Below are 12545 nucleotides of genomic sequence, written 5' to 3' on the forward strand. Positions count from 1 at the left end.
TTTTAATTAAAAAAAAAAGTAATTTTTTTTATTTTAAATATATTTAGATATTACTTTTTTAAAAAAATATTTTTATTAAAAAATGAAATATTTTTTTAAAAATTAATAATACATTGTTTTTAAAAAAAAGTAGAAGCAAAAACAATTTTTAAATGTTTTTACCAAAACTCAATTCTAATTTTTCCTCTAAATCCTATTGCTCTTATAAAATTTCATCAAGCTGCTGTATCTTATTATTTGATTATATTTTCTGTGAGGATAAGTGGATAATCCATACTGACTCAGGTGATGAAATTGAAAATGAAAGCATGTTAAAATTGTTATGTTTTGAGGAGCTGATTTAATCTAGATAGATCACGTTCATACTTTAGTCTAATTCTTATTTATTTTTCAATTTTTATCTAACTTTCATTACATTTCGATCTTTTATATATACGAAAGATCATATTATCTATCCTGAAAGGAAAATTAAAGAGTACTCAATATCACAAGTTCATAATATAAATATCAAGTGAAATTCTAGCTGCACTTTCCTGCATTTAGTTTTCTTATCTCTCTGTTCTTAAACAATATTTTTGCTTTAAAAACAAACCTCCTAAAGAATCCAGTTAATTCTGTTTAAGATTTATTTTTTTTTATCTTTTTAAAGCTCTTTTATAATAATTCAATTGTTCAAAAAAAATTTTGATATTATATTTTTTAAAAGAGTACGTATTCTTCTAATAAAAAATGTGAAGTTTTAGGAGTCTTTCACTTTTTTTTTAGTCTTAAATTTTGGATTTTATATTTTTTTCTAATAAAATTAAATATTCTCTTTGCTTTTAAAAAAAACTTTTAGCCAAACTCAAATGATATGGTTTTCTCAACATCCTATTAGATAACTTAAATTTTTAAAATTTGTTTCTTTTACGAATAGTTTAAAATTTAATTTTAAACATAGTTAATCCTTTAAAAATAGTTTAAGCTAAAAGTCCTATATAAGTGACTAAATTATATAATGATAGTTGAAATTTAAGGTTGTGCATTCCTAAAATTTTAATTGTACTATTATTGTTTTTGAGATTAAACTCCGCTCAAATAAATATGCGTGCAAACTATGTTACATGTTTATAATCATAAAAAGACGTTTCTACTTTAATTAACACAAAAAAACAAACATATTTAAAAATTTGTTAAGCTTAATAAATAAAATCTATTTTAATACTCTTAAGGAGATTATTTTTTATTAATGACAATTCAAAGGATTTTTTTTAGTATCTGTTAACTTAATTTTCTTTTATGTCTGAGTTCTAATCTTTTATAAATAATTGTTAAACATAATAGATTTTGTGTCCTAGGCAATCTAAAAGTATATATAAAGTGAATATATACAAATATACAACACGTAAAACATTAAATGTAAAATAATAAGAATCAAACATTATAAGATCTTTATTGCTGTACATCTTTAAAGACACATAAAAGTTATATAAAATCTAAAGATATATTTATATATATAATATTGTTTTTATTTACAGATTCAAAGTAGAGATTAGATTCATGTCATGAATAATGCTAGATTGCTCGTGCTGAGAAAATTGGGAGTTCTATATTGCTTAAGGGCGAAGAGAAACATGTATATGTAAATATATGACTATGAATAACCCCACTAAGCTAAGGCTACCTTCCAGCCATTAAATGCACCAAAGCTTGGTTTTCATAGAAAGAGCCAACATCCCAATCCTCAGTTGCTGATGAAAGTGTCATTAATGCTACCACAATTGATCTCATGCTTGGCCTTAGTTGAGGGTTTTCATGTGTGCAAGCTCTAGCAAGTTGACACATCTGCAAAAGTCAAACTCAAAGTCAACCAAAAAAAATGAATCTTCGGTTTGTTATTTGTTCCTATTCTATCTCAACTTTCCATTTGATGTCCACTAGTGTTCTAATAGAAATGTTTAATAATAATAAAAATATTAGTTAAATAGAGATCATAAATAAAAATAATTTCATATAAATAGTCACCAAATTAGGATCATTTTTTAGAAAAATATAAAAATATTATATGTCACGTAATCATTTTAAACCTCAATAAAAATTAATATGTCTTTAATTTAATATCGAATATAATATCCTCCAATATTAAAACGTTGAGTGTAATTTCTCAACAAGTTCAACTGTTCAAGTAATAATCACCTTAAATACAGAGTCAACAGAGTAGTTGTCACCAAGTCTAGGATCAACATATTTTGAAAGATCTTCTTTTGGGTCTGTTTGACTAAGAACCTCTTCAAACTGCAATTTTTTTTCCACAAAGAAAGTGAAAATATATTGAGTGGAATGTGTGATGAGTTATAAATAGTGATTAGACCAACAAAAAAAAAAGGAAAAGGAAAAAACAGACCAAGGCAACTAGCCCTTTTGATTCAGTCACAATTTCATTTGTCTTGATAATAGCTTCCTTTCCGGATATGAGTTCATAGAGAACAACACCAAAAGCATATACATCTATTTTGGGGGAAACTTCACCATACTGTGCATATCTGCATAAAAAGTATGCACTTGGTCAATATATATATAGTTAAGAAAAGTTTTGTACTATTAACACACATTTTGAAACTCCAAGTGAATCAAACACCATAATCAAACAGCCACTAATACTACCAATGTATGGTATATATTGAGAAATATATGGATAACATCAATAAACTTTTGTCTTAGTGGTCTACTTGCTAAGAGTTTAATTTTGATGTACTGACAGAATAAGCGCTTTTGCTAACCATTTACACGGTCGAAAGAACATTGAAAGAACATCTATAGGTAAGGAGTTAAATGGTAAGTAAGAATCATACTCTGGAGGCATATAGCCAAATGTACCAACAAGACGTGTCTGTAATGAAGAGCTACCATATTCAGTCAATCTTGTTAGACCAAAATCTGCAACCTGTGATAAAGGTTGTAAACTCAGCATTCAACTTTCTGGAAATGCATATCCAAAATCAACAGATTCTGGATCAAATCTGCTGCAAAATAACAGTGATAAGCGCTCGATGCAACGCAAACCTTTCCGCGAAAGTTTTTGTCTATCAAAATGTTTGCTGACTTAATATCTCTATGGATATAGACAGGAACTGTATGCTCATGAATGTATTCCAGTCCTCTTGCTGAATCCAGTGCAATTTGAACTCTAATAGGCCATGATAATGAATCCCTCCCTATATAGCAACTATATTAATTAACAATCTCCAAACTGAAACCAAGACTATGAGATCATGAATGAATTGTTCTTGTTTATTAATTTTACCTGAGCCACGCAAATGTTGACTTAGATTGCCATTCTCAATGTATTCATAAACCAAAAATAAGGAGCCTTCAACACAATATCCTATTAAACGCACCTGCATAAGTAACATACATTAAAATTATGAATCCTTCACAATGCAATTTGAATAAGATGAAGCAAAATTTCATTCATACCAAGTTCAAGTGATGGACGCGTGTTAGAACCTTGAGTTCAGCAAGGAATTCTTTTGATGCTTGCATATCCATTCTCTTAATTGCCGCTTTCTGCAAAATAAATGAGTATAGAATTGAATCTCAATCTAGAAAACATTCTTATGATTTTAATAGAGATTTTTAAACAGGATGTGACAGACCTCATCCCTAAGCTCTGCATAGTATACAGAACCAAAACCACCTTGACCAATTTTGTTATCTATGCTAAAGCCATTAGTAGCTTTGGCCAACTCTTCATATGAGAACTCCACTGACTTGTCAACTGTAATACCGGTCAACCTTGGCGAAATCACAGGGGAAGATTCTGATCCCTTACTCAACCTGCTTCCACAACCTAAATAAGATTTTTTTATATTCACATTTCAATTTCAATTTCATCTCCAAAAGCAGAAATCTTACATTACATTATTACAAACAAGGCCAAAAAGTTGAGGCTAAAACACACTTATCTGTCATACATTCTGATAAGTATACTATTCAATCATAATGCTACTTGATTAACTAACTTATTAGTCATTAACCATAGTATCATCAGAATGATTAAGTAAAATAAAGCATGAATGCTTGAGAAACATTAGAGCATTGAAAGAAAACAAGCTAAGAAAGGGTACCATGTTGGAGTTGAGTAAATTGATCATGAGGGAGAAGGGACACCTCAGCCACCACTTTCTTTCTTCTAAATAGAGCAAAATAGAGAACAAGTGCCAATAATAATAATCCAGTAACAGCACCTCCAATAACTATGCCAGCAATGGCTCCACCAGAGATTCCTGTTTAAACAAATTGGTACAACAACAACAACAATGTCACCACCTCATAGCAAAATCACTCACCAAGATTACTTATGACCACACTTAAGAGTGTTAACATCACCTGATCTGCAAAAGAGAGAGAGAAAAAAAAAGAAGGCATAAATGTTGCAATTACTAAAAAAACTTAGAACAGAATTGACTCATTGCAAAGAATTGAATAATGTTGAAACTTAAATTGGCCAAACTATAAGCCTACCCCAATAGCAGTGGCGGAAACTTTCCATTTTCATCTGCATTTAAAAGCACAAAAGATCAGCAATTAATGCATACAAAATTTTTCTGTAGAAAATCAATCACAAAATACTTGACAATTCTTTCAAGACAAAGTTTATCTCAATTAAAAGATTTGCATGTCATTTTTATATATAAGAAAAAAATGAATACACCAAGTATATGCGTTTGAGAGAATGAGAGAGAGAGAAAGAGAGAGAGCGAGAGTGAGGGGGGGGAAACACAGAGTGGGGTAGAACTAGAGAGTTACAGAAAAATGACCCTAAGGTTTGGAATAGAGAAGAGTATTTACGTTTGGAAAATGATTCGTTCTCTGTTTTCATCACCAATCTGCCACAAGATGTCTCCAAGAAGGAACTTTTTCAGTTGTTCCAATGGACGGGACGAATCAACGACATCTATTTAGCTCGAAAAATGAAAAATGAGAAGGTGTACTTGTTTGCGTTTGTTCGATATACAACGAAAGGGGGGCATTGAAGGCTATAGCAGAAATGCATCAAACAAGTATTAGGGGAAAAATAATCTCAGTAAGTGAGGCAAAGTATAGAAGGCCAATGGAAGGGAAGACCACCAGGATACGCAAGGGAGATAATGCAAGACCTGAGATAGAGAAAAGGCAACCTTGGAAAGGAAAAAGTCCGATACGAGTGGAAGAAACGAAGAGCGCTACATCTACCAAGGATCCGCACGGAAACGGTTGGACGAAAAAGGTTGAAGTTCCAATAGCAAAAGAGAATTTCGATTGGTTGCTAAGGAGTCTGGTAGGAGGAACAACGACGGCAATTAACTTCATATCGCTATAGAGAGGGATCAAAAAGAATTTTCCTCAGGTTGTTGAAGTCAGAGAACTTGGAGCGTATAAAGCCTTGCTAGTTTTTGACACCGTGAAGAATGCGGTAGAAGCGTTCACATTCAAAATGAATTGCTTCCTGCAATTCTTTCATACTGTATGGAGATGGGAGGAATCGGAACGCAGTGAGACTAGAAGAGTTTGGCTGGAATGTTTTGGAATACCGCTACATACTTGGTCAGTGGAGACGTTCAACAGAATAGGCGGACTATGGGGAGAAGTAATCAAGTGTGATGAAAGGACGGAATCAGCCTTATCGTTCAGTTCTGGTCGTGTGTTAATTGATACTTGTGTGTTTGATGTTATCAAGGAATGGGTGCATCTCACCGTAGGTACTAGTGGTTTCGATGTCTTTGTAAAAGAGGTGGGACATGAGGTATATGGAGATAATAGTTTACTGGAGGATGCAAATGTACGGGAAAGAGGCGAAAGTTCAAACCCACAGTCTGGTGAAAAAGTGGTGATGGCGGCGGTCTGGGATCCGGCGACCGAGATCATCATGGAACGGGAAAATGACAGGGATGAGGACAAGGGTAGAATGGTAACATCAGATATTTTTTTGAACGAGTGCAATCAAGAAAATTCAAAACAGCATCAAATGCAAATGGAAACGGGTTCTATCAGAATTAATGGAATTAATGGCGAGGCTGCTTGTGCGAGATTTGACAATTATGATGAAGCGGATTCGGAAAGAACGAATACGGATATTTGCATTGATGATGGAAGTGGATCCAAAAGATTGGAGGAAGGTAGACAAGGTTGGGAATGTGTGGGGTTGGGCTCCAATAATGCTGCGGCCCACTTACAAGGCTCCAAGCCTTGTCTCCTGATTGATCATGCAGGAATTGGGCTGCTCAAGGAGAAGCGAATGGACTGTGCGGCTGGACAACAAGAGACCGGGCAGGGAGATGGGTTGGGTCAAGAGCTGATCGGGTCCGTCGGGTCGGGTCAGTAGGAACAAATCTTGGACGCAGCTGGACTCTCTGAAACGGGCTGCTTACCTCAGCGCCCTCCACTCGCTAATCACGCTGCATTGAATGGAAGTACCATGCATCTTGACTCAGCTGCGCGTCCCTATGGGCTGTCGGGGTCGGATTCGGTGAAGGGTCTTGGAATCCAGCGGAGGGGCAATTGTTACGCTGGGGTGGAGAGCCGGTTAGCGAAGGGGATTGAGGAACGCCATGAACAAGGGGAGGCTGTGGACAAACCGGATGGAAGAAGGGTGGAGCAGGGGACTCAGGGAAGCGGTAGGGTACAACTGCAGAAGGACAAGAGTAATGATTTAGAGATCGGAAAAGAGGATGAAGCTGGAGAAAATAGAGATGTGGAAGGTAAGGGCACAGAGGAGGTAGGATCTAATGCGGAAGAGGAAGAAACAAATCAGGAAGCTGATAAGAGGCGTCTGCAGGAATATCAGATAGCCGAAAATAAAGAAACATAGAAGCTAGCTATGGAGTCAGGTGCAGTTTTTTATGATGAAGAAGAAGATATTATGGCGATTTTAAAAAGTCAGAATGAAGCTCTGGCGGCGAAAAGAAAGATTGCAAAACAAAAGGAGAAAGCAAGGAGGTGTAGGCCCAAACAACATAAAAAGGTGTGTAATAATTCATTTAAATGATTTATAGTTGCTGGAATATTAGAGGCTTAGGAGGGGATGGAAAGTTGAGTATGGTGAAAGAGTTGAAAAAGAAGTTTAAATTGAATATGCTAGGATTAATTGAAACTAAGAGGGAGGTAGTGACTAAATTTGATGTTGGTCGAGTGTGGGGTTGTGACACGGTGGGCTGGGAATATGTGGAATCAGTAGGAGCCTCTGGCGGTTTATTATTAATGTGGGATGATTTGCTGTTTAAACAATTGAACTACTATAAAGGAGATGGGTGGCTTTGTGTGGAAGGCGTGCTGACAAAAAATAACTTTAACTGTGCATTCTGTTTGGTGTATGGCGCACATGTCCGGAATGAGAAACTGAAGATGTGGGAGGAGTTGAGCTATATTGTGGGCCTATGTCAGGTTCCGTTTTGTTTTATGGGGGACTTTAATGAAATACTAAAGTTGGAGGAAAGAAAGGATGCAGCTAGTTTACCGGCTACTGCAGAAGACTTTAAGGAATGGGTGCAAGATTTACAGCTAGTGGATCTACCGCTTACTGATCGGAAATTCACATGGTTTCGAGGTCGTTCTTGTAGCCGAATAGATAGGGTTCTTGTCAGTGTGGAGTGGCTTGAGGAGTTTCCAGATACTCGTTTGAGAGGAGGACCTAGAGGGTTATTAGATCATTACCCGTTGATTCTAGAAGATGCGAGATTTAGTGCTGGTCCAAGACCGTTCCGAAGCTTAGACTCCTGGTTTACACATGAAGGGTTTCTGAGGATGGTGAAGGAGGAGTGGAGGAACTTGGGTAATGAACATTTTACTAGTAAGTTGAAGGCGTTGACGGTTCCGCTTAGGAAATGGCACAAGGACAATTTTGGGGATATTGAAAACAGAATAAAGAAGTTTGAGGAAGAAATCAAGAAGATTGATGACGTGGTCAGTGCTGGCAGTTATGATGGAACACTGGAAGCTAGACGGAAGGCTCTTGTGACTTGTTGTGCGAAGTGGTATGCCAGAAAAGAGATTCATTGGAAGCAGATGTCCCGATCTCAACATGCTAGGGACATGGATAAGAACACCAGGTACTTCCATAATATAGCATCAGCTAGAAGAAGAAACAACAGAATCGAGTCTCTGGTAATTAATGGCAGAGTAGTGAGGAACCAGGCTAGAATAAAAGTTGCAATTACAGGATACTATAAAGAACTATATCGACAGGAACTCTACCCAAGGGTTGGAATCCGTGCTGGGTTGGTAAGGCAGATTAATGAGGAGGAAGCAGGAGAGTTAGAGGTGGTACCATCACCCGAGGAAGTTCGAGAGGCAGTTTGGGATTGTGGATCCAGTAAAGCGCCAGGTATTGATGGTTACAATATGAACTTCATAAAGAAATGTTGGGATGAGATTGGCCAAGAGTTTACTGCAGCTGTTTTGGACTTTTTCCAAAGTACGAAGCTACCAACAGATGCTAACGTAACATGGGTGGCGCTAGCCCCAAAATTTGTGGGAGCTAAGGAAATTAAAGATTTAAGGCCAATTAGCATGGTTGGTTGTGTTTATAAGGTGATATCCAAAGTCTTGGTGAGAAGAATGCGGTCAGTAATGCCAGGTTTAGTGGGAGAGATGCAGTCTGCATTTGTGAAGGGTCGCAAGATACATGACGGTGCCCTCATTGCTTGTGAGACGGTCCAATGGCTGAAGTCGCGTAAGAAGCAGGCGGCAATTAGCAAACTTGACTTTCAGAAAGCTTATGACAAAGTGAGATGGAGCTTTGTGGATGAGGTGCTCCAAAATATGGGATTTGGCCCCAGATGGAGAGCATGGGTGAAGGAATGTGTGACCACAGCATCCATTTCATTGTTGATTAATGGATCACCAACCAAGCCGTTCAGGATGGAGAGAGGTTTGAGACAAGGAGATCCGCTGTCGCCTTTCCTATTCGTTCTGGTTGTTGACGTCTTGCATAGGATGGTGGGTGAGGCAGTCAGGAATGGGCGCATCTCTCCACTGTTGGTGGGTAGGGACAACATAGAATTGTCGCATCTCCAATTTGCGGATGACACAATTTTATTTTGCCCACAGGATACATAAACAATACTGAACTATAAGAGGCTTTTACGTTGCTTCGAGTGGATGTCTGGCCTGAGTATCAACTTCGAGAAGTCAAATCTGATTTCGGTTAACTGTGAGAAGGACTGGGTGACGAATATGTGTGGTTTGTTGGGTTGCGCCGAAGCTACTTTACCAGTTAGGTATTTAGGAATTTCGTTAGGTGCAAACCCACGGTTGGTGAAGACATGGAAACCGATCATAGATAAGGTGGAAGATAAGCTCAGTTTGTGGAAAGCTAAGTCCCTCAACAAAGCTGGCAAGCTGGTACTCATAAAATCTGTCCTGAATAGTCTGCCGGTTTACTACCTGAGCTTGTACAAAATGCCAAAAGCGGTTGCAGACAAGATTATCGGGTTACAGAGAAGATTTTTGTGGAGTAAAGATGATGGGAAAAACGGTATACCACTTGTGAAATGGGAGATGGTACAAGCACTGAAAAAGTTAGGAGGTTTGGGGGTGGGGGATGCGTTGATCATGAATACGGTGCTACTGTTCAAGTGGTGGTGGCATTTTTCGAAGGAAGACTGTCCGCTGTGGAAGAAGGTTGTCTGTTCTTGTAATCTGTTGGACCCTTCTGTGATGTTGTCAAAACAGCCATTACCTATAAGAGGAGGCCCGTGGAAAGATATTTGTCAGCTTAATTTTAAAGAGCCACATAGGAGAGATATGATGATTAGTGGTTTGGCTATGGAGGTGGGAAATGGCAGATGTATCCGTTTTTGGGAGGACGATTGGCTACAAGGTGGTCCGTTAAAAGATAGTTTTCCAAGACTCTTCTCTGTTTCAAACCAACAAGGATCTATAGTAGGTGATTGTGGGTTCTGTGATGGGATAGAGTGGGTGTGGAACTTTCAGTGGAGGAGAGAGTTATTCCAATGGGAACTTGAGCTGCTCAATCAACTATATGACCGATTGCGAGTAGTAAGAATGTTGCCTAGTAGAGACGATACAATTGTATGGAAATTTGATAACACAGGTATCTATTCTACTAATTCCTTTGTGCAGGTGCTACAGAAAGAGACTCTCCCAAAAGACATCACAAGCTACAGCTTCACTAGTGCCATTTGGAGAGGATTGGTGCCGCCAAGAGTAGAGCTTTTTGCGTGGTTTGTCCTAATAGGCAGGATCAACACTAAAGAGAGACTGAGTAGGCTAGGAATTATACCCAATAGCGATACGATTTGTGTGTTGTGTAAAAAAGAAATAGAATTTGTGCACCATTTGTTTCTTGGTTGTGAAATTACTTGGCAGGTGTGGTGCGCTTGGTTGAGGGGTGCAGACAGAGCATGGGCTATTCCGGGGACTGTAAAAGAACTGTTTGAGAGTTGGATGAAAATGTCTGGTCGTAGTTCTGAGAGGAAGAAGTGGCAGATAGGATTCTTCGCGGTTATCTGAAATATTTGGTTAGAACGGAATAACAGGATCTTCCAGAAATTGGAAACAGGTGTTGATGGAATAAAGAATAAGTCGTTTCTGAGCTACAAGGAATGGTGTGGCGTTAATCCGTTTGGTTGTTGATAGCAATGCCGGAGATAACAGCAGATCCTACTCCAGAGTTATGTATCTTTATTTTGGTTTTTGTGTTGTTACCTTTTAATGTTTGCTCCATTCTATTGTGTTGAGCTCTCTTTCTTCAAAAAAAAATCAAGTATATGCGTTTTATTCTTATTAGTTGAATGATTTATAATTTTATTAACATAAACTGAAATTATATAATGATTAAACTACACATATTTTAATTGATATTAATTCTCACTCATTAGGTGTTCTAAAAGGAAATACTGCCAACTGAAATTATCTTCTAACTTTATTAAACTAAAATATACCTGCTTAGCCGCCTGTCCAGGTAATATTATTGTTAGTGACATCATGTTTCTTTTATACTAAATAAATATGATATTTAGTAGACTAGAGTATTGAAATTTAAGATCAATAAATTTTGTTGAATAAGGAGATTCGAACTCTAAATGAGTATAGAAAAATTATACCATTTGAACTTATGGATATCGGCAATAGTATAATACGATTACATATAATATCAAACAATAAATCTTCTTGACAAAAGTGACAAATTTTATTGCAATTCTGATCTATGTCAATTTGTTTTGTTTCATAAGAAATTATCGTCAGGCTAAATAAGAAGCGGACAAATATGAACGAAGCGTGATCTCTATTATTTATTTATTTATTTTTAACAACTCTCGATCTCCAAACCTATTATCAGAAGGGATCATAAAAATAATACACCAGCAAGATTTTTTTCATTCCATTATTTCGTTTCATTGCTAGACTAATGATTGCCGTTAATAAAATAAAATTAAAATGTATGTTTTATTTCTGTAAGTTGATAGTTGTGAAGATCATAATTGTCAGAACCAATCGGTAATCGAATCGTTTANNACTTAGAAAAAACAAATATAATGAAAAGCAATTTGATCTAGTGACACAAAAAGAATTACCAAAAAGGCTTTTTTGTTAATGTTGACTGATTTGGTATGATTTTAATCTATTTTTTTTCTTAAATTGTTAGAATGTTAGATTGGACTAATTTAAAATTCTATTTTTTTTTGGTCATGGACTAATTTAAAATTCGATTCACTAAATTTTCAGTCGAACTGATCCGTCTAGTCCAATTTTAACAATTATTGTCGAAATTATTGTTTTCCAAAACGGTCGAATATACTGAATCAAAAGGAGAATATATGCCTCTTATTCGTTTTTTTTTTTAACTAAAGATAGGAGACTCGAACCCGCAACTTTTTAAATGAATATGAGAAGACTATGTCATTCCTCTTATTCGTTGAAATAATTAAAATATACGTTTTTAATTAAAAAAAAATGCATGTAAACATTCTGTTTGGACCTCAGGAAAGACGGGGAAGTCGTAACCCTCACCAAAGGTGAGAAACCACCGTCTCGGCGAGGAAGTCTCAACTTTCACTAAAGATGTTTGAAACTCACTTACAAACTTAAAACAACATTCAATTTCAAGCAAACGGTTTCTCAAAATAGTATATATAAACCAAAAATCATTTCAACACCATACATGAACTGGCTTGAAATTATAAGATAATTTCGTGAATGGCCAAAGCCAAACTAGAGCTATACCTAATAATAATTAAGCGCACAAAAAATACAACTTCACATACAGTTGAAAGGCCAAAATTGGAACCAATTTTTTATTTATTTATTAAAGTACAACTATTTGCCTGAATATATTTTTATATAAAAAAAAGTGAATACTTCGGCCGTCTTTGACAATTATTTTGAAAGTACAACAAAGTTTAAAAAAAATACACAACCCGTCCTTTGATTTTTTTTTTGGCACAAAAGTCTCATTATTCTTTTAAGATAATTATCAAGAATTAAGTTGATTTTTTTTGTTAAAAATTTCATTATCTTTTGAGATAATTGTCAAAGATTGTTTAGAATTTTTTTCTAAAAATAAT

The 12545-nt window shown here is 36.0% G+C and overlaps 1 protein-coding gene across 1 annotated transcript in view; it reads right to left on the minus strand.

Moving 5' to 3' along the window:
• LOC107638651 (lysM domain receptor-like kinase 3) overlaps positions 1465-12545 on the minus strand; it is a 12000-nt gene continuing 919 nt past the window's right edge. The window contains exons 2-12 of the mRNA XM_016342007.2: positions 4504-4537; positions 4369-4373; positions 4107-4265; positions 3636-3829; positions 3457-3546; positions 3284-3377; positions 3043-3194; positions 2832-2923; positions 2384-2522; positions 2176-2274; positions 1465-1824 (exon numbers count right to left, since the gene is read on the minus strand). Of these exons, the coding sequence (XP_016197493.1) occupies positions 1660-1824; positions 2176-2274; positions 2384-2522; positions 2832-2923; positions 3043-3194; positions 3284-3377; positions 3457-3546; positions 3636-3829; positions 4107-4265; positions 4369-4373; positions 4504-4537 (1223 nt within the window). The 3' untranslated portion in view covers positions 1465-1659. The remainder of the gene's footprint in view (positions 1825-2175; positions 2275-2383; positions 2523-2831; positions 2924-3042; positions 3195-3283; positions 3378-3456; positions 3547-3635; positions 3830-4106; positions 4266-4368; positions 4374-4503; positions 4538-12545) is intronic.

Source organism: Arachis ipaensis, chromosome B04, assembly GCF_000816755.2.
Source record: "Arachis ipaensis cultivar K30076 chromosome B04, Araip1.1, whole genome shotgun sequence".
NCBI lineage: Eukaryota > Viridiplantae > Streptophyta > Magnoliopsida > Fabales > Fabaceae > Arachis > Arachis ipaensis.